General features: G+C 41.3%; 1 protein-coding gene across 1 annotated transcript in view; it reads left to right on the top strand.

Annotated features, from left to right (window-relative positions):
* The window catches only part of LOC124789142 (serine-rich adhesin for platelets-like), an 88,512-nt gene that overhangs the window by 21,801 nt on the left and 39,547 nt on the right, over positions 1 to 27,164 (top strand). The window contains exons 5-6 of the mRNA XM_047256435.1: positions 9,953 to 10,028; positions 20,439 to 20,499. Of these exons, the coding sequence (XP_047112391.1) occupies positions 9,953 to 10,028; positions 20,439 to 20,499 (137 nt within the window). The remainder of the gene's footprint in view (positions 1 to 9,952; positions 10,029 to 20,438; positions 20,500 to 27,164) is intronic.

Genomic DNA, 27,164 nt, shown 5'->3' on the forward strand with positions numbered 1-27,164 from the left:
ACATGCAGAAAGAAAACTGTATTTTTACAAAAATAGTGTGCATTTCTTTTGGAGTGATCCTCGTATGCCAATAATTTGAAGCGCCTGTGAAAAACCCATAAGATCAAAGCTAAAAATTCCATAATTTTACGCTTCTCCCTAGTAAGGTTTACCTCAATTCTGTGTTCTTACTGGATGTCTCTCTTGCCTTTGTTCCGTTTTCTTCCTATGGACTGAACAAGTTATAAGTGGCACAAAATACAGGCAGTTTTCATCGGGTGTGGTGGGGGAGTTAAGGTAATATTTTAGGCTGTTACAGAGAGGGGAGATGTGAGAGAGGAAATGCTGACATAATCCACACTGCCTACACAACTTGCAATGTTTAGCTTCACTGCACAATTATGACACAACTGCTGCTAGATTGTCACAGCAATGGTGAAACAGAACAGTCGATGTGTAGTGTTTTGGAGGGGGCCCAGCTGCCACCTTCTCTTGTGCCATTTATATCCTAGTCTCATCTTTTTGCATGTCTTTTGGGTGTACCGTATTCAGAAACAGCATCGATCATCAGTCTTTTAAGTTCAAACCTGAGTGTCAAAGCGTATGCTTGGTCAGAAATGGTCATTTCTGGCTATTGACCTCTTATTGGCTGGTGACTTGTTGCATCACCCAATAGCCAGTGCAGCCACCACACTACACTAACACACGTAATAGCCTACAAAACATTCAAAATCCCTAAAGTATTGTATTATAAAGTATAAATAAACAGGCACAGAAGCTATAAATCAAAGTTGGTGCGAGAATTTCGTTCTCCTCCTCCTAGGTAGCAATTTTATCAACACTCATGACATCAACTGACATACCCATATCAACTCCATAAACATACAAGAAAGACATTTCATAATTTTGCACCATATAATAGACTTATTATTTTTTTTAAAAAAAATGAGAGAGAGAGAGAGAGAGAGAGAGAGAGAGAGAGAGAGAGAGAGAGAGTTTTGCCACTAGTAGTGCTGTAGGGTATGTAATTCAAAAGTCTTTATCACTTCTGCTAGTAATGTATGAGGTAATTCAGCAATTTCCCAACACACTTCTGCCCCAAATTATATATCAGAAAGTGTAGTTTTGAGGGTTCTTTCGTTTTACATTCACCTCAAAAATTGCAAAAGTTTACAGCCTACACGATGAAATAAACGGAAAACTCTGAAATATGATTAAAACTACCAGATTACTTCATCTTGGATGTTTATTTTCCACCTACAGCTAATAGCTGTATAGCATGGTGACGTCACACTAATGCAGTGGCTCCTAGCATATAGAGTGATAAACAGCAAGCTCACTTCGCGACTTGTTCTGAAGTACAGCTGATATGATCAGTGTATAGCAAATGGAGTGACTGTGGCTTCCGTTTAGGTTTGATTTATACAGTTATACTTCATACGCTCTTCACTACCATGCGTAAATTTTGCTTACTGTAGTCCTGCTCGGAGCCTGTTGACAGAATCTGGAACGTATTGTGCCTCTACAGACTGCAGCCAACATAGGCTACTAGATTTGCTATATGTGTCACGACTGTTAACAGGACATGTTCAGTGAACAGTTGTAAGATGGCTTGTTCGTCTTTATTGCAGTACTCAATGATGTTCGATGCATTGTGACAGCAGATTGGTTGTTTTAAATGTAACAGATTGCTGGGACAGAGAAGTACTGAAATAACAGCAAGATTAACTTTATTTCATATTCCTTGTTAATAATAAGTATGACATGTAAAGGAAAACTAGGGTGTTTGTACGTGATTTCACGAAACCTCCTGTGTTTACACTGCAGCAAACAATGAGTTCAAAGTGCAAACGGCGCATGTTGGCAATACTGCAGAATGCTCCACTTCGACTACTCGGCCACTAGAGTCGAGCAGGCTTCACACACGCATGATGTCACTAGTGGGCTTTCGACTATCGATTTTTGTGAGTGCGTGTGAATGACGACAGTGTGAACTGTGTGCATTTCGATAATTTATTTCCTTTGTAGTGTGTGTGCTACAGTGTGCCACTTTAAAGCAGCGCTCATTGAAAATGTATCACTAACACATTACCCTTATCATTAAATGTTGGTTAATAAAGCATCAAATGTATAAGACTTCAAGAGGTTTGATAATTGAGATGAGATGAGAGGGACAAATTAGATTGTTAATCTGTAGCACGATGAATAAATTTATGGTTTCGTGTGTTACAGATGTTAGGTTCTAATCCTGCTAAATATTTGTATGTTCTGCAGTATTCAGTATTATTTAACATTTCCATTTGATTGGAGATCAAAGGATGAAACAAATATTTACCTGTCTTATTTCCGAACATGTGGTGATTTCGAAGTGTGTAGTTAGGAGGAACCTAAGAGGACATCTTTGATACCTGAGACAAACAAGTAGCAATGAAATTCATATTCTGCCTTCTCACAAATATATGGTTCTTCGTTTCAGAATATGTGATGATTTCCCAGAGTGTGGTTAGGTGGGAACCTAGGAGGTCAGCTTAAATAGCTGCAAGTGAAATTATGATCAATAACATTCATATTTTTCCTTGACACAAATATTTTATGCGTTGGAAAACAACAAACACATTCTGGTAAAGAGTTTTCGCTACAATAGAGCTTCTCCTGTCACTAACGCTTCCACAAATATCAACTCTGTGCTATAGCGATCGACAAATCAATAGCTCCATTTCTGGTTGCCTTTGCAGTGCCACTACATCATGATTAGGTCAGCTTTTGTTAAAAGTAATGTGATGATATGGCGAATATGCCGAGTCTCAGATAGGCACAACTAAAAGATTTTCACACTTAAAGCTTTCAGACAATGGCCTTTGTCAACAATAGGCACACACACACACACACACACACACACACACACACACACACACACGTGCGCACGCGCGCGCGCAACTCACACATACGACTGCAGTATCAGGCAACTGAAACCACATATTCCATCATGGATTTTGCATTGTTTGAAAAAGTTGTGTGAAACTTATTTGATTCTTCACCACAATGATCAAGGTAAATGCTCGCATCACCAGAGTATGTTGCATTGCCATTGGCTACAGAAGGAAATCGCACACCCCCACATATTAGATTGCGACACCTATCACTGTGTGTAACAGTTTTCAGTTTAATTCACCATATTCATCAATTTTTGCTTTTTTTGTGGGTGAACACAAAGCAAAGATTTATCAAAAACTCATGTTTTGACATATAATTTGTGGTTGTAGTGTGTCAGAAAATAGCTCAATTACCTTGTATGCGGATACCAGTTTAAATTTTTTGATCAGTTTTTACTTGCTGTTATACATCCATGATGTTTTTAAGAACTGATGAAATTCATTACCACAAATTATTGTATAAACATTATATTGTACATTTAATTTTCTTCAATTACACAGATTTTATGCATTTATTGGAGAGGATTACGGTTTTTAATGACACCTGACAATTACGTATGTTTCTGCTTGTAGTTTGGGGAACAGGAAGGGAAGATTAGGGCCCTTAAGGCTAGACTGGATAGTGCCAGAGAGGAGCCGTTGAGGTTAAGGGGGGAGAAGGGTGAGGGCAGGTGGGATGTGGTAGCGAAGAACACGGGTCACAGAAAGAAGGCCATATCTGACATATTTGTCATTGGCCCAAATAATAGATTTGCCTTGCTGCCTCAGTCAACTAAGGAAGAGGTTACTTTGTCAGGCATAGGTTTGGTTCCTGTTGATGGTATTGCTAGGTGGAAATTAACAAGACATGGCCTGCACCTCAATAGGAAAGGGAAGGGTAAATTGGCTGGGATGATAGCAAAATCTTTAAGGGGGGCACACTGAAACTCATGGGAGTACCTCTTTTTTTTTTTTTTCAACCTTCTTGTTGGTTTAGAAGATTTAGAAACTAAGGGTGGAATAGATGTACTGTACTATGCCTGTCTGAACATAATGTAATTACAGGTATGGAAACCGTAAATGTAGGCGGGTGTAAACTTTCAGCTTATGTAAGTAGAGATGCTATGGAGAGAGGAGGAGTTGCCATTTATGTTAAAATCTGTCATAGTGTGAAAAATTTGGAAATCAAAAAATGTTGTGTAGAGCAACATATAGAAGAATGTACATGTGAGCTTAAACAAAATAATGGTACTTCTATAATTGTAGCTGCGTGTAGGTCCCCACTGGGAAATTTTCAGCTATTTTTGAAAAACTTGGGTTCTATGTTGTGCTATATGTAAGGCAGAGGGATGCAAATTACTGTTTGTGGGGATTTCAATCTAGATTTTCTGAAAGAGCTCGAAGTATTACTTGAGTCTTTCAATTTGACATCAGTTATCAATTTTCGTACTCAGTTGGTACAGTAAAGTAGCACACTGATAGATAATATTTTTACAGACCAAGATAAATTTCATCAAAGAAAAACTTTTCCTGTTAAGAATGGTCTGTCTGATAATGAAGCATAGCTAATTACAGTACGTGACATAGCTCCATACAGTAATGCAAAATAGTCCTCCAAACTAGTGCATTTGGTTAATGATTTAACAATTCAAAATTTTAGGGAAAGCTTGCAACAGTTAGACTGGAATGAACTGTACAGGGAATCTGTTGCTAATTTAAAATTTAACCAATTTTGTGGTACCTTTGTTGAGTATATTTGAAAACAATGAAATATAATTGTAAGAAACCATCTAAAAAGCCATGGCTTACTAAAGGAATAAAAATATCTAGTAAACAGAAAAGGGAAATGTATCTTATAGCTAGGAGGAGTAATGATCCAGAAACATTGAAACATTAACTACTGCACTGTATTAAGAAAAGTTAACAAAAAGTCCAGAAGTATGTGCATTATGCCTGAGATTAGCACATCTGATAATAAAATTGAAACAGTTTGGAATATTGTTAAAAGGGAATTCACTCAAAAGTAAAAGCTCACATGGAATTGATGGCATTTCCAACAGAGTACTAAAAGCTTGTTCCCAACAGATAAGTAGTAGCTCACTGAAACAAGGCATTTGTTCAGATAGATTGAAACACACTATTGTTAAATCATAGCATATAAAAGGGGACAGGTCTGATGTTAACAACTGCCAATCTCACTTGCGACAGCCTTTTTCCAAAATTCTTGAGAAAGTAATGTATTCAAGAGTAGCGTCTCATATTTGTAAAAATAAAGCACTAACAAAACGTCAGTTCGGTTTTCAGAAAAGCTTTTCAACAGAAAATACTGTATATACCTTCACTGATCAGACATTAAATGCATTGAATAACTGAACATAACCCATTGGGATATTTTGTGATCTCTCAAAGGCTGTTGATTGTGTGAATCATGAAATTCCTGTAGATAAGCTCAAGTATTGTGGTATGAGTGGGACAGTGCACAAATAGTTTAATTCATATTTAACTGGAAGAATGCAGAAGGTTGAAATTAACCGTACAGATAGTCTAAAAAAATGAGCAGAGTCCTCTAACTGGGGAGGTATCAAGAATGGTGACCCACAGGTTTCAGTCTTGGGTTCCATACTGTTCTTAATATATATTAATGACTTGACACTCTATATTCATGAGGATGCAAAGCTAGTTCTTTTTGCTGATGATACCAGTATAGTAATGGCACCCAACAAACAAGAATCAGGTGTGGAAATTGTGAATAATGTCCTTTGGAAAATTATGAAGTGGTTCTCTGCAAATGGACTCTCACAAAATTTTGAGAAAACACAGTATATACAATTCTGTACAGTAAATGGCATAACACCATAGATAAATATAGACAATGAACAAAAGTCTGTTGCTAAGGCAGAATATTCAAAATTATGGGTGTGTGCATTGATGAGGGATTGAATTGGAAGAAACACATCGATGATCTGCTGAAACTGTTAAATTCAGCTACTTAAGCTATTAGGGATATTGCAAATTTTGATGATAAACATAGCAGTAAATTAGCCTATTATTCCTATTTTCATTCACAGCTTTCATATGACATTGTATTTTGGGGTAATTTGACATTAAGAGAAAAAGTATTCATTTCACAAAAGCCTGTAATCAGAATAATAGCTGGAGCCCACCCAAGATCACCTTGCAGACATTTATTTAAGGAGCTCCAGATACTCACAGTACCTTCGCAATACATATATTCACTTACGAAATTTGTTATTAATAACCTATCCCAATTCAAAAATAACACAAAAATGCATAGTTACAACATAGAAGAAAGGATGATCTTCACTATCATGGGTTAAATCTGAGTTTGGTACAAAAAGTGGTGAATTATGCTGCTACAAAAAATCTTTGACCATTTGCCAAATAGCATTAAAACTCTGACAGATAGCCAACCAACACTTACAAATTCAGAATTTCTGAATGACAACTCCTTCTACTCAATAGATGAATTTTTAGGTATAAAGTAGTAACTGGAAAACAAATTATTTTGTGTAAAAGAAAAAAAAGCATATGGTAAAGTGACACATTCCGCATTATTACAAAATGTTGTATTCATGATCTGTAGAACAAGTATTAATGCACGTATGTTTTAACATTTTCCTTGATTCTGCATTTTTTTTTTGTTTTGTGTTTTTTAAGCATGGACTGCACATAAACATAAAATAGGGATTTCACTGTATCTCTAAAAGCAAGAGGAAGTTAAAGACAAAAATAGTAACTGTTTGAAATATCAGCATGCTAAATAAGCAGATAGTGCAGGAAGAGTTAATAAAGTTTGATACATTGACTACTGGTGTAAATACGTAGATAGATACATAGTTAAAATACAGGGTGATTCAAAAAGAATACCACAACTTTAGGAATTTAAAACTCTGCAACGACAAAAGGCAGAGCTAAGCACTATCTGTCGGCGAATTAAGGGAGCTATAAAGTTTCATTTAGTTGTACATTTGTTCGCTTGAGGCGCTGTTGACTAGGCGTCAGCGTCAGTTGATGCTAAGATAGCGACCGCTCAACAGAAAGCTTTTTGTGTTATTTTGAGTACGGCAGAAGTGAATCGACGACAGTTGTTCAGCGTGCATTTCGAACGAAGTATGGTGTTATGGTATTAAACGTTGGTATAAACAGTTTACAGAGAATGGGTGTTTGTGCAAAGGGAAAAGTTCTGGACGGCTGAGAATGAGTGATGAAAATGTAGCACGCATCCAGCAAGCATTTGTTCGCAGCCCAGGAAAATCGACTCGCAGAGCTAGCAGAGAGCTGCAAATTCCACAATCAACTGTATGGAGAGTCCTACGAAAAAGGTTAGTTATGAAACCTTATCGTCTGAAATTGGTTCAAGCACTGTCTGCAGCTGATAAGATTAAAAGAATCGATTTCTGTGATTTTATCCTTGCTCAAATGGAAACAGATGAATCTTTCGTTTCAAAGATTGGGCTTAGTGATGAAGCAACTTTCCACACTAACGGGAAAGTCAACCGTCACAATGTCTGTATCTGGGGCACTGAGAATCCGCGGGAAACAACTCAGTATGAACGTGACTCGCCTAAGGTGAACGTTTTCTGTGCCATTTCAGCCAATAAAGTTTTTGGTCCCTTTTTCTTCGAAGGTGCTACTGTAACTGGACTACAGTATCTGGAGATGTTAGAGAATTGGCTGTTCCCTCAGCTCGAACAAGAAGCACAACAATTCATATTTCAGCAGGATGGAGTGCCACCACATTGGCACTTATCTGTCCGTAACTACCTGAACGTCAACTACCCGAGGCGATGGATCGGCCGCCAGGCAGCCCGTGACAGAGCACTTCATCACTGGCCTCCAAGAAGCCCTGATCTTACCCCCTGCGATTTTTTCTTATGGGGGTATGTTAAGGATATGGTGTTTCGGCCACCTCTCCCAGCCACCATTGATGATTTGAAACGAGAAATAACAGCAGCTATCCAAACTGTTACGCCTGATATGCTACAGAGAGTGTGGAACTAGTTGGAGTATCGGTTGATATTGCTCGTGTGTCTGGAGGGGGCCATATTGAACATCTCTGAACTTGGTTTTGAGTGAAAAAAAAACCTTTTTAAATACTCTTTGTAATGATGTATAACAGAAGGTTATATTATGTTTCTTCATTAAATACACATTTTTAAAGTTGTGGTATTCTTTTTGAATCACCCTGTATAACACAACAGGTGACATATAAAGACAGCAGGTAGAAAACTTGAGTTTTCTCATCTATAACAGATGATGCACAAAACAGAAGTAAACTCGGAATCTGCTGCTAATTTTATGGGGAAGAGGTCAACAAAAGTGAAGAACTAGAAGGTAACCAAAACTTGTTTTGGGTGTGCCTGAAGTGGATAATATGAAGCACTACTCCTTGAAGAGTAGACAGGCTGGCTAGACATACTGTGTATTAGCTGGTACAGTTTGTCTCAATGTGGGAAGAAATATTGAAGAAAGTTGTGTATTTATTAGTTTCATGATGACACTTTTGCCTGACATCTTATGTAACTAAAATGTAAATAATCTACAGAAGGTGGAGATTTTGTAAAATGTGCAAATGTGATAAAAACGGACAACAGACAAATGTAAGGGATGGTTTTCATGCTGTGAGGACTGGATCTCTCTCTCTCTCTCTCTCTCTCTCTCTCTCTCTCTCTCTCTCTCTCTCTCTCTCTCTCTCTCTCCCTCCCCCCCCCCCCCCCCTCCCTCCCCTCCTACATTTCAATTCTATTCTTTCCACATAATGTTCCTTCCTGTTTTGCGAAGGCAATTCAAAACAATGCTGTGAAAAGGTTGAGACATTGCTATACCTACAGAATACATTCCCTCTATACACATTTATGAACCAAAACATTATGACCACTGGCTTAATAGCTTATTTGTCCATCTTGGACGAAATGCATCACTGATTCTGCATATCAGGGACCCAACAGTGTGTTGGTAGGTTTGTGGAGGTATGTGGCATTAGTTGTACGAACAGGTCATGTAGTTGGGGTGAATAACGGGCTGCAGTGATGGTGCCTGACAGTGACCCAGACAGGTTCCGTGGGATTTACATCAGGTGAATTTGTTTGCTGAGATAGCAACATGAGTTCACTATAATGCTTCTTAATCTAATGTAGCACAGTTCTGACTCTGAGACATGGACAGTTAAACTGCTGAAAGAGATGTCGCCATCGGCGAAATCATCAAGCTTGAAGGGATGTAGGTGGTTTGTAGCTGTCAGCCTGTCTTAGATTACCACCACAGGTCCCATGGAAGTGCAGGATAATGTCTCCCATAGCATAATACTACTCCCACCAGCCTGCTTCCTTCGCATGCTGCACATTTTGAGGCATTGACGACTATTGTGGAGGCGACCCTCGATCTTGTTAGCAAAAATACTGACACATTTTCATTGATTAACAGTCAAACCCTGATGGTCCTGTGCCCACTGCAATCATAATTGATGATGATGTGGGTCAACATGTGAACACGTAGAGATGGTCTGCTGTAGAGCTCCATGTTCAAAAATGTACAATGAACAATGTGCTCCGAAACACTAGCATTGTACCCTGTGGCATCTCTGCTGAAAAATCACCATCTGTCCTACTTTACAGAGCAGACAAGCCTCTGTACCCCACGTTCTGTGAAGAGTCGTAGACATCCAACTATTTACCACCTAGTGATGGCTTCACTGTTCTTGTACCTCATTATGCAGATGCTCAGGACAGTAGCACATGAACATTTAACCAGATTAACTGTTTTCGAGGTACTCATTCACAGGCTCTGCGTAATACTACTACTTCCTTTGTTAAAAGTCACTTATCTGAGTTGATTTCCCAGTTTGCAGCCCATATTTGTGGTAAAGTGATTCCCCTGCCCTTGTCTGCTCTGCTGATATCCTTTTGCTACTGCATCATCCAACATCGCGGTGGGCAGTGGTCATAATGTTTCAGCTTATCAATGTATATATAGCTGTTCTTTGTGTAGAGTATATGAAATTGTTTGTTTCATTTGGTATTTTTCTTTCATTTTTTTTGTAGAGGGCGAAGCACACCACCTCATGACCTGAAAACTTTCTCTTTACCATCCCAAAATCCTGTGCGACTCCGCTCATCGGTAAGTTTGCAGTGTTAGCTATAAGCTGGATAAATAACCATTTATCGTAGATACAAGAGATTAGAATAGTAAGTTAATATTAAATTGTGTGGTAATAGTCAAAGATTTTTTCGTAGGAGAGAGTTTAGTAATGCACAGAATTTTTTGTTCTTGGCTGTGTGCACTGGTATGAGAGTCCTGTACAATACATTGTACCTACTGGAAAATGAAAAATAGATACCCTGCTGCAGTGATCTGATACAAATAAATTATTGATGTACTGCACATGTTGCACACTGTGTGTGGTCATACACCTACAGACAGGTTGCTCTGCACAGCAATTTCAGTGTTTGGTATAGTGTTTCATAGCTACAATGCAGTCCTGGGATTGTGCGTAGGGACGGTCAGTCATAAATGTGTCTAATTAGTCATATTTGAAGATGATGCTTTTTCATTGCTTCCACATGTTGCCATAAGCAAAGGATGTTGCCAGTAATGCAGATTGAATAAGATGTTGTTGTGTTCTTCAGTCCAAAGACTGGTTTGATGCAAATCTTCGTGCTTCTCTATCCTGTACAAGCTTCTTCATCTCTGAGTAACTATTGTGATCTACATCTTTTAGAATCTGCTAGCTGTATTCATCTCTTGGTTTCACTCTATAACTTTTACCCCCCACACATCCCTCAAGTATTAAATTGGTGATCCCTTGATGCCTCAGAATGTGTCCTACCAAACGATCTCTCCTTCTAGTCAGGTTGTGCCACAAATTTCTTTTCTCGCCAATTCTGTTCAGTGCTTCCTCATTAGTTACGTGATCTACTGACCTCATCTTCAGCATTCTCCTGTAACTTCACATTTCAGAAGCTTCTATTCTCGCTTCATGCTACATTCCATACAAATACTTTCAGAAAAGACTTCCTGGCACTCAAAACTGTACTCGATGTTAACAAATTTCTTCTCTTCAGAAACGTTTTTCTTGCCATTGCCAGTCTACATTTTATGTCCTCCCTATTTCAACCATTATCAGTTGTTTTGCTGCCAAAATAGCAAAACTTGAAGTGTCTCATTTCCTACTCTAATTTCCTCAGCATCACCTGATTTAATTTACATTCCATTATCCTCATTGTGCTTTTCTTGATGTTCATATTATCCTCCTCTCAAGACACTGTCCATTCTGTTCAGCTACTCTTCCAAGTCCTTTCCTGTCTCTGTCAGAATTATAGTGTCATTGGCAAACCTCAAAGTTTTTATTTCTTTTTTATTTCTTGTGCCTGGACTTCAATTCCTACTCCAAATTTTTCTTTTGTTTCCTTCACTGCTTCGTCAATACACAGATTCAATAATGTCAGGGATAGGCAACAACCCTGTCTCACTCATAGCCTTTCATTCCCTGTGTTTTCCCCCTGCCACCTTTGGAATTTGAAAGACTATTCCAGTCAACAGTGCCAAAACTTTCCCTAAGTTCACAAATGCTATAAATGTAGGTTTGCCTTTCCTTAACTTATCTGCTATGAAAAGCCATAGGTCAATATTGGCTCATGTGTTCCTGCATTTCTCTGAAATCCAAAGTGATCTTCCCCAAGGTTGGCTTCTACCAGTTTTTCCATTCTTATGCAACCATGACTTGTTAAACTGATAGTTTGGTGATTTTCACACCTGTCAGCCCCTGCTTTCTTTGGGATTGTAATCATATTCTTCTTGAAGTCTGTGGTATTTTGCCTGTGTCACACATCTTGCTTACCAGATGGTGTTTTGTCATGGCTGGTACTCCCAGGGTTATCAGTAATTTTGTCTTAATGATGTTATCTACTCCCAGGGCCTTGTTTTGACATAGGTCTTTCAGTGCTCTGTCAGATTCTTCATGCAGTATCATGTCTCCCGTCTCATCTTCATCTACATTATCTACCATTTCCATAATACTGCCCTCAAATAAATCTCCCTTGTATAGACACTCTATATACTCCTCCCACTTTTCTGCTTTCCCTTATTTGGTGAGGACTGGTTTTCCATCTGAACTCCTGACGTTCATATAGGTGGTTAACTTTCCCCCAAAGGTCTCTTTACTTTTACTGTAGGCGGCATCCATCTTTCCCCTAGTGATATATGCTTCTAAATCCATACAGTTGTCCTCACCATTCCTGCTTAGCCATTTTGCACTTGCTGTCAGCCTCATTTTTTGAGGTGTTGGTATTCTCTTTTGCCTACTTTATTTAATGCATTTATTTTCTCCTTTCATCAATTAAATTCAGTATCTCTTGCATTACCCAAGGCTTTGTATGAGCCCTAATCTTTTTACCTACATGGATTCTCTGCTGCCTTCACTTTTTCATCTTTTAAAGCTACCCATTCTTCTTCTAATATGTTCCTTTCCCCTGTTCTTGTAAATTGTCCCCTAATTCTCCCTATGAAAGTCTTAACAGCTTCTGGTTCTTACAGTTTATCAAGGTCCCATCTCCTTAAATTCCTACCTTTTTTTGCAGTTCCTTCAGTTGTAGCGTGCAGTTAATAACCAATGAGTTGTGGTCAGAGACCACATCTGCTCCTGGAAATGTCTTACAATTCAAAATCTGGTTCTGTAATATCTGTCTTAACCTTATAAAATCAATCTGAAACCTTGTGATGTCTCCAGGTCTCTTCCACATATGCAAGCTTCTGTCATCATTCTTAAACCAAGTGTTAGCTATTATTGAATTATGCTCTGGGCAAAATTCTACCAGGCGGCTTCCTCTTTCATTCATTTTCCCCAATACATAAACATCTCCTACTTTTCCTTGTCTTCCTTTTCCTACTATTGAATTCCAGTTTCTCAAGACTGTTAAATTTTCATCTCCCTTAACTATCTGAATAATTTATTTTATCTCATTATACCCCCCCTGCGGGTCCGGGGATAAGAATAGGACCGAGGTATTCCTGCCTGTCGGAAGAGGCGACTAAAAGAAGTTTCACACGGTTCAGCCTTTATGTGGTGGTCCCCTGCAGGGTTTGACCTCCATTCTTCAAACTTTTCCTGAAGATCGAGCCAATTGGGGAAGGGCACCTTATACGGTGCATTGTGTCCATCGTGCATTGAGATCTTCAACCAACTTTCTCGTCGTCGCATTACAGTCCCACCCATTCTCCATCTCTTGGGCGAGGACAGCTTCCTGGGTGTGTTTTCCACCATGCACTATGCAGTGTCCCTTTCTGCATTGACGATGACCATGGACTTCGGCACCTGATATCCAGCACGGTAGCCAGTCTGTTGTGGTGGGGCCGCCATGTCCCCTGTTGATTGTAGCCCCCTGACCACACAGGAATCGCTCTGCTGATGGTTGCGCCCTTAACTCCCAACGTCTGCCAAGGGGTAGATGCCTATCCCCCTGGGGCGTCAGGACTCCCGGCAATGACCATCCTGCCAGGTGGCCTTTGCTGCGGCTGGGTGACACCCATGGGGAGGGCCCCTGGTCGGAGTGGGTGGCATCAGGGCGGCTGACATGCAATGAAGCGTAGTCCATCATCTCTTGCTGGTGGTGAAACACCAGCAGTCTCTAATCATTCACGAGCTCAATTCAGTGCACAGAAGTACGGCACCAAATTGTTCCCCTCCCTGGCCACATCATGGGAGGAACGTCAGGCTAAGGATGGCAGCGGATCTTATTCGCCCCGGTACCTTGTGTGTTCAAGAGCTGATGGGGAATCTTTCATGACAATGAAGCCTCAGTTTTTTGTTGAGCATTTAGAGACAAGTTTCGGGAGGTGGAGGGCTTGTCCAAAATAAGATCTGGGTCAGTCTTGATCAAAACCACATCCTCTGCCCAGTCACGAGAGTTACTCACTTGTGACAAACTGGGGGATGTTTCTGTAACCATCACGCCCCATAAGAGCTTAAATACGGACCAGGGTATCATATTTCACGCGGACCTTCTTTCGCAGTCTGAGGATGAGCTGCGCGCTAATTTAGAGTGGCGAGGTGTACATTTCATCCAGCGTGTCCACTGTGGTCCGAGGGATAATCAAGTTGCCACTGGTGCCTTCATCTTGGCCTTCGAGGGTGATATATTGCCCGAGAAGGTCAAGGTGATGGTTTACCACTGTGACGTCAAGCCATATATCCCTCTCCCAATGTGGTGCTTTAAGTGCTGGAAGTTCAGCCATATGTCTTCCCTCTGTTCTTCCAGCGTCACATGTCAAGATTGCGGACACCCATCACATCCCAATACTCCATGTGCCCCACCTCCCTTCTGTGTCAACTGTGGAGAGCACCATTCACCTTGCTCGTCAGACTGCAGGATTCTCCAGAAAGAAAGGAAAAACATGGAGTAAAAGACCCTGGATCAACTGAACTACACTGAGGCTAAGAGAAAATTTGAATGCCTGCATCCTGTGTGTGTGACATCGTCTTACGCTGCTGCCCCCTTGATGATGGGGGGCATTTCCCTCCCTGTTGCTCCTGCAGCACCTACTTTGGAACCATCAGGGACGTCCGTCCCCACTTCTAAGTGCGAGAAGCGCAAGTCTTCTTTGGCTTCTCTCACTAGGAAGGGGTCCCTTGGGTCACTCCCTTCCCAGGTTTCTGCTAGTGGGAAAGATGACATCTGCCAGTGGCTGAAGAGCCCAAAAGCAGCTGGTCGTAGGACTTCACGCTCATCCTCAGTCCCGGAGACTGAGCCAGTGAAGTCCTCCCAGCCAGGGAAACCCAAGCAGCAACTAGAGAAATCCAAAAAGAAAACCCCTAAGACCAAAGAAATTGCGGTGGCACCCACACCACCGCTACCTACAAGCTCTGCATCTGAGGATCGGGTGGGGATTTTGGTGTCCGTTGAGGACCTAGATCTCACCAGACCCTCAGACGCAACGGTTATAGACTGCTCAGGCAGTAAGTCAGTGGCAGTAGGTGACTCTGAAGCATAAACTACCTCATTGAATGTTCCATGTCTTCCCAGTCTCACGATTACGTCATCCTCCACCGGAATTGTGGCGGTTTTTTCCACTGCCTGGCTGAGCTGCGGCAACTGTTAAGCTTTACACCTGCTATTTGCATTGCCCTCCAGGAAACCTGGTTCCCGGCAATGCTGACCCCTACCCTCCGCGGCTATAAGGGATACGCCCAGATGGGTTTTATACAAGGCAGACGGGGAAACTTTCACCTCTGCTGCTGCCGTTGAATCTCCCCCACATGGTAACATCGATGTGATGGTTGAGCAGGTAACTACAACAGTTGTTTCTACGGCAGAAAACGTGATCCCTCACTCTTTAGGGTGCTGGAGGTGTAAAGCAGTCCCTTGGTGGTCGCTGGAAGTCGCTGATACGCTGGAAGTCGCTGAAGCAATTAAGGAGCGTTGGCAAGCTCTACAGCGGCATAAGTGGCACCCTTCCCTGGAGCACCTCATAGCCTTTAAATGGCTCCGTGCCCGTGTTCGCCAACTTCTTATACGACGGAAGCAGGAGTGTTGGGAGAGATACATATCGACCTTTGGGTGCCATACATTATCTTCCCAAGTCCGGGGAAACATCAAACGTCTTTTCAGGTACCAGAACCCAACAGGTGTTCCTGGAGTTACCATAAATGGCGTGTTATCTATCAACGCAAATGTGATTGCAGAGCACTTTGCTTGAGCCTCTGTGTCGGAGAATTACCTCCCAGCCTTTTGCACTCTCAAACAGCGGCTGGAAGGGAACATCCTTTCATTCACTATACGCCACAGTGAATCCTATAACGCCCCATTTACAGAATGGGAGCTCCTCAGTGCCCTTGCACATTGTCCCGACACAGCTCCTGGGCCTGATCGGATCCACAGCCAGATGATTAAACATCTCTCATCTCACTACAGGCGACATCTCCTCCTCATCTTCAACTGGATCTGGGGTGATGGCATCTGTCCATTGCAGTAGTGGGAGACCACCATCATTCCGGTGCTCAAACCCGGTAAAAACCCGCTTCATGTGGATAATTATCAGCCCATCTGCCTCACCAACGTTGTTTGTAAGCTGCTGGAATGTATGGTTTGTTGGCTGTTGGGTTGGGTCCTGGAGTCACCTGGCCTACTGCCCCCATGTCGGGGCGGCTTCCGCCAGGGTCACTGTACCACTGATTATCTTGAATCCCTCGAGTCTGCAATCCGAAGAGCCTTTTCCGAATGGCAACACCTGGTTGCTGTCTTTTTTGACTTACGTAAAGCATATGACATGACCTGGCAAAATCATATCGTTGTCACATTGTGCAAGTAGGGTCTCCGCGGTCCGCTCCCGATTTTTATCCAAAACTTCCTTTCGCTCCATACTTTCCATGTCCAAGTTGGTGCCTCCCATAGTTCTATCCATATCAAAGAGAATGGAGACCTGCGGGGCTCTATCTTGAGTGTCTTTCTATTTTTAGTGGCCGCTAATGATCTAGCAGTAGCATTCAGGCCCTCTGTCTCACCTTCTCTGTATGCAGACGATTTCTGCATTTCGTACTGCTGCTCCAGTACTGGTGTTGCTGAGCGTTACCTACAGGGAGCCATCCACAAGGCGCAGTCATGGGCTCTAGCCCACGGCCTCCAGCTTTCTGCCGCTAAGTCATGTGTTATGCAATCCTGTCGGCTTTGTACTGTTCGTCTGGAACCAGAACTTTACCTTAATGACGATTCACTCACTGTAGCGGAAACCTACCGATTCTTAGGACTGGTTTTCGACGCTTGATTGACTTGGCTTCCTCATCTTCATCAGCTTAAGCAGAAGTGCTGGCAGCACCTCAATGCCCTCCGTTGCCTGAGCAACACCAATAGGGGTGCAGATCACTCTACACTACTGCGGCTCTACAGAGCCCTTGTCCAATCCCGAATTGACTATGGGGGTGTGGTTTATGGTTTGGCAGCACCCTCAGCGTTGCATTTACTTGACCCTGTGCACCACTGCAGGGTTGGACTGGTGACAGGAGCTTTTAGGACAAGTCCAGTCACCAGCGTACTGGTGGAGGCTGGGATCCCTCCACTGCAGATCAGATGTGAACAACTGCTCGCCAGTTACGCAGCACACATTCATAATTCCCCTATGCATCCAAATTACCGTCTCCTTTTCCCGCCCGCAGCAGTCCATATCCCGCGTCGGCGGCCCAGTTTGGGGCTAATGATTGTGGTTCGCGTGTGCTCTCTTCTCTTCAAACTGGAGTCCTTCCCTTTACCACCCTCTACTTGCGGTCCATTCACATACGCCTCAGCCGCAGCTTTGTCTGGACCTTTCACATGCCCCTAAGGACTCCATTAACCCTACAGCTCTCTGCTGTCACTTTCTCTCGATTCTTGACGTGTGCTGGGGCTCTGAATTGGTTTACACCGACAGCTCGATGGCTGATCGTCGCGTTGGCTTTGCCTACGTTCACGGTGGCCATATTGAACAGCATTTCACTGCAGAGCTGGTGGCCATTTCTTGTGCACTTCAGTATCTCCGTTCATGCCCTGTGAAGTCTTTTCTTTTATGTACTGTCTTCTTCAGCAGTCTGAAAACTATCAACCAGTGCTACCCTCGTCACACTTCTTTGGCATCCATCCAGGAGTCTATCTATGCCCCGGAACGCTCCAGTCGTCCAGTGGTGTTCATCTGGACTCCTGGTCACGTCAGAATCCCAGGAGATGAACTTGCTGACAGGCTGGCCAAACAGGCTGCACGGAAACCACTTCTGGAGATGGACATCCCTGCAACTGACCTTCATTCGTTATTACGCCGCAAGGTTTCTCAGCTATGGGAGACAGAAAGCAAAATCTCAGTACACACAATAAACTGCGAGCCATTAAGGGGACCACAAATATGTGGAAGTCCTCGATGAGGGCCTCTCGCAGGGACTCCGTGGTTCTCTGCTGGCCATGGCTGGGTGACCCACGGCTACCTCCTGTGCCGTGAAGACCCACTTCAGTGTCAGTGCGGCGTCTGGTTGACAGTGGCCCATATTCTTCTGCCTTTCCTTCTTTGGCTGCCCTGTGACTTCATCTTCGGTTGCCGGGCTCATTATCATTGATTTTAGCAGACACCTCATTGGCTGGTTTGGTTTTACATTTCATGAGTGATGGTGGGTTTTACCATTCGATCTGAGCTCCAGCGTGTGTTGTTTGTGCCTCTGTGTCCTCCACCCTAGGGCTTTTAGGGTGGAGGTCTTAATGTGTTGCATGTTGGCTGGCTTTTCCTTTTTATTTTCGTGGCCGGCCAGCCCCTGTAATCTGCTTCCTTGTTTTACTCTCCTCTAACTGTTTCTTGCATCTCTCTGTTGTTTTCTTATCTTTTGTTCCTTTTAGTGTTCATTGCATTTCCTTCGTTCTTGTGGTCTTTCCTTTCTTTCTGTTTAGTGTTATATGTCTTGTCTGTTTTATTCTCACACTTGTGGCGTTGTTTTATTGGGAACAAGGGACCGATGACCTCGTAGTTTGGTCTCTTGCTGTTCATATACCTTATCGGCGTTCCTATTTTTTTATTCGTTGTTAAAACTACTGCTGCATTACCCCTATCCGATTTTGTATTTATATTTGTTCCTCCTGCCACCGAACTTTATTAACTTCCACTGTATCTAACTTTAACCTATCCACTTCTCTAACCTACATGCCCAATTAAGGGATCTGACATTCCATACTCCGGTCCATAGAATCCAGTTTTGTTTCTCCTGATAACGACATCCTCCTGAGTAGTCATTGCCCAAAGATCCAAAAGGGGCACTAATTTACCTCCAGAATATTTTTACGCAAGAGGATGCCGTACAATAGAGCTGCATGCCCTTGGGAAAAATTACGGCTGTAGTTTCCCCTTGCTTTCAGCCATTCTCAGTGCAGCACAGCAAGGCCGTTTTGGTTGATGTTACAGGGCCAGATCAGTCAATCATCCAGACTGTTGCCTTGCAGCTACTGAAAAGTCTGCTGCCCCTCTTCAGGAACCACACTGTTGTCTGGCATCTCAACAGATGCTCCTCCGTTGTGGTTGCACTTGGGGTATGGCTATCTGTTCACCGAGCCATGCAAGATATCTTTTGATTTTTCATTCTGCTTGATAGGGGACAAGTAAGGCGATAAAAAAATTGAATTTCTGATTTAGAGTGATAATTAATTGTGTTATTATTTTCGCTCAGAGAAAAATATTGTACTGTTTCAGTATACTCTGACAGCTTATTAGTTATATGGGCCAAGTTCAACACACTGTCTTAAATCAATGGGGAGTATCATTTCGCATACAGTTGTCAACAGACAGATTATTGCCTTTTATAGGGATGATAACTATGAAATGGCAACAGGGCACAAGTAAAGTTTAAATCTGTTTTAAAGGTAGCTTACACAGTTTTAAATTTCAAAAACTGTCTTATTTTTTAAAATACAGTATGGTTACTGTGAAGTGATCTTGTAGCGCTGTCAGGCTTCAAGGTTTTTCTGTGTAGAGGCCTGTACTGACTCACTTGGCCATTCAAAATCATTCACAAACTTCCCCGCAGTTTCATCCTAATTCACTGTAATATTTCATCACTAACGACGTCAGCTTCAATTAAGCAGTGATTGGTGTGCCTTGTGTTACTATTGATTGATACTATGAAGAACTGCTATCATAAAATTGATGCAGCCTGTCACTAGTTTTCTTGTTGTTCCTCATTGTCAATCAGCCATCTGAGGGGACTTTCATCCATATAGCAATCAGTCTTGGCAACTGATTTAGTTCCAGTTATCATATTTCACAAGCATGTTCTGTACATTCATTTAAAATTTGAGATCATATCTCATTCCAGTTCCTTAACTAATTGTCACTTGAATTACCTGGATCTGCATCTCTTCAAAAATATTTCATAATGGAACATTGCCTGTAAAATAAGAAAATTCTAATCGAATCTACTTGTGTAACCAAAATGCCATAATTAAAAAATACAAATGTTGAATGCAATAGTTTATTCATCACTTTCATTTTATTTAAGTTGATCACCTGAAACTATGTATCTGCAGTTTCACAATATTTTGCTTTCATTCTTATGTATTTTATGGATCATATCGCATAGATGTCTTTGGAATAATTTTTAATGCTATTTGAATGTACTTTTCAACATCAGGTGTAGTGTCTTTCATAAAATATTAAGTTGTCAGCGACTGAGGTACTAATTATTATTGTATTTTTCTAGGGGAAACTGATAGTTCAAAGTTTTAAGAAAAAACACACCAAGGTTAAGACATTTTAATTATATCTCTCCTGCTGATGATGTATTTTGGTGTAGTTGTTACACACACACACACACACACACACACACACACACACACACACACACACACACATACACAACTTGGGCTTCTAAAGCAGCAGGCTTTTGTGCAGCCATTTACATTTGGTTGTTGTTGTTATTTTAATCTGTTGCCAATGTGAGTGCATCGGTTGTGTGTGTCCCCTTTACAGCAATTTTTTTCCCTTTAGATTGTCCAATAATAATTTTCCATTGATTGCCTCTTACATCTTTCACAGGATCGTCACTGTACACCTTCTCCTGGAGATGTCGACAACGTCTCAGTTGCTCAGTCTGAAGGTAAAACCAATTCTCTTGTGAAATGTCTTACTACTGTTGCAATGCTTAGGAATGTGTTAGTCTGTGCACACTATCAATGAGCTTTTGACCTTTGAGTTAATGTTGGCACCCGTATATTTTGTGTTGATGGCAAAAAAAAAAGAGCTACATCTTCTTAGTTGAGTGACTGTCACAGAAATTGTTCTCTTATCACAGTAACTATGCTCAGAAGTGTACACATTACATCACAGGTGGCTCCTTTGGATCTCTCTGTGATGTGGAAAGAAGTCAGACAGGTGAATTCAATTTAATTTAAATGCTGTACTATGAAAAATTATTGTGTTACAGTGCTAATTATAAAATAACCTAAAAATGTATAAGCAAGAGTTCCTATGAAGAAACTCCACCATGGAATAAAAGGAACTGCTGAACAGAATGTTCTTATATAACCATGTGCCCTGGCAGGTTTTTCAATACACGTGTACCCACATTTCTGAGTCACTTGGGTCCTCAAAGTCTTTGGAGACATTGTTTTTGTCCTTAAAGCTATATTCACACTTTTTACTAATTTTTAAGGAAAGAAAAATATTAGTAAAGAGTGGAGGTTAATAAATATAAATATTTTGCTGTAGGTGTCAAAATGCAAATTTTTTCAAGAAATCTCTGTGGTACGTTTTAATACCAAATGTAATTCTTACAGCACACTCCTGTATTCTTAAAATACTGTATCTGGATTTTCAGTTTACCAGAAAAATGATCCTGTAACTCATGAGTGAATGGAAGTAGGCAATAAAAAATAATTCCTTCATTTTTAAATCACCTATAGTAGTAATGGTGAGTACTGCAAACATGGCTGAAATTAGGTAATTAATTCTAAGCTGTGGGTTTTCCCATTAAGGTTGTGATACATATGTAGTATGAAAAACTTTTGTCTACATATCGTATTTCATTGTTTTAGACGACAACTTCTGTGCTTTTAGCATTCTATGAACTGTGTGCAATGAGTCTTGTCAAAATTGAGTGATGACCTAGGTGCGTTGATGATTTCTAATTTTTCATTATGTGCATTTCCAATAAGGGGACTGGTACTTCTGTGTATTGCTATACTTCTACTATCTGCAAAAGGAAAAAAATTCCATGTTCTGAAGCTACAGTTGGGAGGCCATTTGTGTATCTTAAAAACCACAGAGGACCCAAAATAGAGCCATGTGGTACATCGTGGCTGATTACTTCAGATTTTGAATGCCTGTTGTTTACCAGTCGACTTGGAACTGATATACTTTGCTTTCTGACAGTCACTTGTTATATAAAGTATGAATTTGTTGTCTGTTATTCCGTAATATTTTAATGTTTCCTTGTTAGCATGACTCACACAATTAATCAAGTCACAAAATAATGCTAGGAGCTATAACTTCTGGTTTGTTGACTCTAATATATCATCTGTCAGTTGACTGTCATTTTTGAAACCCAAACTGCTTGTTACTGGCACTATTGAGTGTTTATAAAATCTATTGTACAGGATTTTCTCAAAAATTTTTCAAAAGCTGACAGTAATGAGATGGATGACTAATTTACTGGGTAATATTTTCTCCTTTTTTGTGAAATGTTTGACAATAGCATGTTAAATTCAGTGTGGAAAAGTACCACTGTGGAAAGATACGTTACTTAAATAACCCATAATATTCTAAATTTAGCTGAGCAACATATTACTATACTATTGATTTCATCATGATACCGTGACTGTTTAAGGGGAGCCGGAGGTGGTCAAATTCAAAAAATTACGTTTTTTTTTTTCCTACCGAAAATTAATTGGAACATTCCTCTTTAATGTAAACTTTGAATTATTGTTCTACTCGCCCTAGAAGTGGAGTTATTACCATTTTCCCCCACGCCTGCAGAGGAAATGGGCGGCCGCTGAATGCATCTAACACCCTCTCGTGACTTCCTGGCGAACTGCTTGGGATTTTCTCGGCCTGTTACGCATACAGCACCTTATGTTACGCATACAGCCAGTGTGCAAGGGTTGGCTACATTGTTTTCTGTGACAAATGAAGTGCTAAGAGTGCGGAACATCGTCTCTTTGCTGTTTACCCTTTCGAATTAGTTCAGTGTTGCGCCTGTTGTTGGTAGTATTATACTTCTTGTGTAAAGCGTTGTTCTGGTTACGATGCCACGTTTTAGTAACCGTGTATATAAGAAGAGGAAGAACATAGGGAAAAGAAAATTAACACTAATACCAAGTTGCGAAACTACAATTACTGAAAGAGTGCGTTCTTCTGCTAAGCAACACATGGCCGGCCAAAGCCCTGTGACATCTTCTAGCAAGAATCTGACTGGTGGAAGTGACAGATTTCGTGAATATGTTAGTGACAGTGATGATATTAATGAAGTACTGAATATTGGATTATCATCTTCTGTGCTGAAAGAAAGTGTTCTGTGCAAAATGTGTTCAAGTGTAGGAGTGGGACTAGAGATAACAAAGCACTTTGGTTTAGCTTGTGAGATGAAGATAATCTGTGCATGTGGCAAGTATCAAGTGACTTTCTACAACTCACATGCCAGTCTCTTTGGTGAAAATGGACGATCTAAAGTGTTTGATGTGAATGTTCGACTTGTGTATGGTGTTAGATCCATTGGAAAAGGGTCTGCTGCTGGTAAACTGTTTTATGGTATTATGAACTTGCCATCGCCTCCAAGCAAATGTGCGTACTACTGTGAACTGGTAGGATCCTCTGTTGAAGATGTGGCTTTGGAAACCATGAAGGAAGCAGTGGAGGAATCTGTAGAAATGAACGGTGGTTCTAGGGATTTGGTAGTGGCATTAGATGGTTCCTGGCAAAAGAGGGGTCATAAATCCCTGAATGGGGTTGTAACTGCTACTTGTGGTGATAGTGCAAAAGTGATAGATGTTGCAATATTATCAAAACATTGTAGGTGCAAAAATAAAATCAAAGGAGAGCACAGTGGAACCTGTGAGGCAAATTTTAGTGGATCAAGTGGAGCAATGGAAGTGGATGGAGTGAAACAAATTTTTGAACGTTCAGTTCCCAGATACAACGTTAGGTACAAATACTACCTTGGGGATGGTGACTCCAAAGGTTTTAAGACTATAGAGGAACTGAAACCATATGGAAATGAATTTGTAGTTGAAAAGTTGGAATGCATTGGGCATGTGCAAAAGTGTATGGGTGCACGGCTTCGAAGGCTGAAACAAACTTTGGGTTCAAGTAAGCTCAGTGATGGAAAGACAATAGGAGGGAGAGGCAGGCTTACTGATGAGGTGATTGAACGTCTACAGAGATACTATGGGTATGCTATAAGGCAAAATACTAGTAATGTTAGTGACATGCGAAAAGCAGTGTGGGCATTGTTCCTTCATACGGCCTCTTCCAGTGAATACCCTCAACACAGCCTGTGCCCAAAAGATTCCTGGTGCAAATATAATGCAAAAAAGGACTGTGATCACAAACATGGTTTGCCAGCAGCTGTGATAAATGCAATAAAACCAATTTTTCATGACTTAACACAGCCAGAATTGTTACACAAATGTCTACACGGAAAGACGCGGAATCCTAATGAGAGCGTAAACAATTTGATTTGGAAAGTGATTCCTAAAAGGGTGTTTGTAAGCATAAAAACACTGCACTTTGGCATTTATGATGCAATAGCAACCTACAACCAAGGGAACAGTGTGAAGTGTGAAGTTCTGAAGGCATTAGGATTTACGGCTGGGGTGAACACTGTACGAGCACTAAGAAATATTGACAGAGAAAGGATAAGAGGAGCAGAAAGAAGAGAAAGGCATATGAAGTATGATGGAACAACAGGCCAGAAAAGAAGACAGAAGAGGAAGCTTTTGGAGGATGAAGAAGAAGACCCTGATAATCCATCCTATAATGCAGGAATGTATTGAGAAACTTTGATAGCCATTTCCTGTAAATTAGAATTTTTTGAATATAAGGAACATTTTCTCAAAATCCACTCAAGCTAGAGAGATGAAATTTTTATACAGCACCCCTAGTGGTCAAACTTACATTGTAACACAGCCATTTGGCAATATGTTCAGTAGTTTCATTTCAGTTTAATTGTAAAGCAATTATTTGTTAAAAAAAATAATTGGAAGGAAACTAGAAAAGATACTCCAAAATCCCTCTGTCATAACTGCAATACTAAACCACTCTATATGTAAAAAAAATTCAAATTTTTCTATTTGGTAGTTTATTCATAAATGTTCCTCAAACTTAGTGATTTTAACATGGGCAGCATGGGCACCTCCGGCTCCCCTTGAGAGAATTGATAAAATTGAAAACGTCTTAGAAAATTTAGTGTAACTACTAGTGAAATGTTCAAACATAAATTTTCTGCTTCTGGCAGAAAGTTATCGCAAAGGCCTGCAGTTTTGGTACTATATTTGATGAGTTCATTATCTTCTTTTAAAGAAAGTTAATTAATTTCCATGTTTCATTTTTTTCTAATTTTTACTGTGGTCTGTTGTATTCTCTCAGCACATTATGTAAACTTAATAGTATTTTAAATCACAATAAATAGAAAATACATAATTTATTTGAACATATACAGATTAAAAAACATTCTGATCGAGCAGCAAAGTTAAAAAAAACACAAGCGATTTGCCCCTTCACCCCTCTGAATCTCAGGAGTAATAAGTTGTTTGGTAATAAATTTATTGAGTAACACTTCCTCCATATTTGACTGCTTAGTGACAGTGTTATACAGGGTGTTCCAAGGGGAATATTCAGTAGATGTCGCAGGAATTATCATTTGAACCAAAAAAAGGTTAGTAAACATGGGCTCTAAAATACATACCTCTCACAGCTATGAGCACTTCTACAGTAGAAGAGATATTATTATTATTATTATTAATTTTTTTTTGTTCTTGTCGTATCCCTAAATATTGACCATCCATCTTGCGACACTCTGCATAGATCAATGTTTTGCCACTTCCGCCAGTGGCCAAATTATCAGTGTACATAACATGAGAGTCACATACTGAGAATGGTTTCATTGAAAATGACAATGGCTCCAGGCACCAATGTCACAATATATAGTTTAAGACCCTCTCCCCCCCTCCCCCCTCTCTCCCCCCTCTCTCCCCCCCTCTCTCCCCCCTCTCTCCCCCCTCTCTCTCCCCCCTCTCTCTCCCCCCTCTCTCTCCCCCCTCTCTCTCCCCCCTCTCTCTCCCCCCTCTCTCTCCCCCCTCTCTCCGCCCCCCTCTCTCTCCCCCTCTCTCTCCCCCCTCTCTCTCCCCCCTCTCTCCCCCCCTCTCTCTCTCTCCCCCCCCTCTCTCTCCCCCCCCCCTCTCTCTCTCCCCCCTCTCTCGCCCCCCCTCTCTCTCGCCCCACTCTCCCTCTCTCCCCCCCTCTCTCCCCCCTCTCTCCCCCCTCTCTCCCCCCCTCTCTCCCCCCCTCTCTCCCCCTCTCTCCCCCCTCTCTCCCCCCCTCTCTCCCCCCTCTCCCCCCCTCTCTCCCCCCTCTCTCTCCCCCCTCTCTCACCCTCCCGCCCCCCCCACTCCCCGTCACCCCTTCTTCTTCCTTTCCCCCTAACAGATCCAGATGAAGAGAAAATCTCTCTCTTCATCCAGTGTTGCTTCGAATATAAAAGGAAAAAAAGATGCATCACTAAAAGAATTAGTATTAGCAAAAACTGTATTTAAGTATGAAGAGTAATTTTTGATCCTGTCCGAATATTACCCCAGTAAATAATTGTACTACCACCACCAACACGCTACTACTACTACTACTACTACTACTACTAGTAAATGAAGTGTGCACATCCATCAGTTATTGAAAACTTGTCTGTATGGCATTCCTCCACTACACCGACGTACGGTACATACTCTGCAAGCCACCATATGCTGCTAGGCATTTCCTTTCCTGTTCCACTGGCAAGTGGAATGAGAGGAAAAGCAAATTGTCCATACCTCTGTATGGGTGCTAATTTCTCTTAACTGTGTGCTTCTTATGTGAAATGTACGTTGGCAGTAGTGGGACATCAGCAAAAAGCTTTCCTTTCATGTTTGTCTTCATTCTGAGAAGAAGGTTGGGGGGGGGGGGGGAATAAAAAGAAAAGGGGAAAAAAAAAGTAGGTCGCACGGGGCAACATCAGGCGAGTACAGGGTGTGTACCATGATGGTCAAGAATTGTTGTATAGACGAGGTTGTGTGAGCAGGGGCATTGTCATGATGGAAAAACCAGTCACCAGACTGGCCCAGATCATGCCGCTTCTAACACACCATGTTGCAAAATCTTTCCAAAATTTCCAAGCAGAAAGTCTGGTTAACTGCCTGACCCTGCAGAACATACTCTTAAAGCATAACTCCTCTCACATGGAAAAGCAAATCAGTATAGTCTTAATTTTTTTTTTTTATTTCACTTGACGAGCTTTCCTGGGGTGAGGTAAACTTGAACTTTTTCATTGGCTTGATTGTTGCTTTGATGCAGGATTGTAAGTGTAGCATCAAACTTCATCATCTGTTGCAATTTTTGAAAAAAGTTTGGATCATTTCTGGACTCTTCTTTCAGAGCACAATAAGCTTCCATATGACCTCATTTTTGTTCAGCAGTCAGCTGTCGTGGCATCACTTTGGCAGCCACCCTTTCCATTTCCAAATCTTCGTCACAATTCACTGCACTGAACTCAGTTGCTTCCGACAGCTCCACAGTTTCTTC

The sequence above is a fragment of the Schistocerca piceifrons genome, chromosome 3, assembly GCF_021461385.2.
Source record: "Schistocerca piceifrons isolate TAMUIC-IGC-003096 chromosome 3, iqSchPice1.1, whole genome shotgun sequence".
Classification (NCBI taxonomy): Eukaryota; Metazoa; Arthropoda; class Insecta; order Orthoptera; family Acrididae; genus Schistocerca; species Schistocerca piceifrons.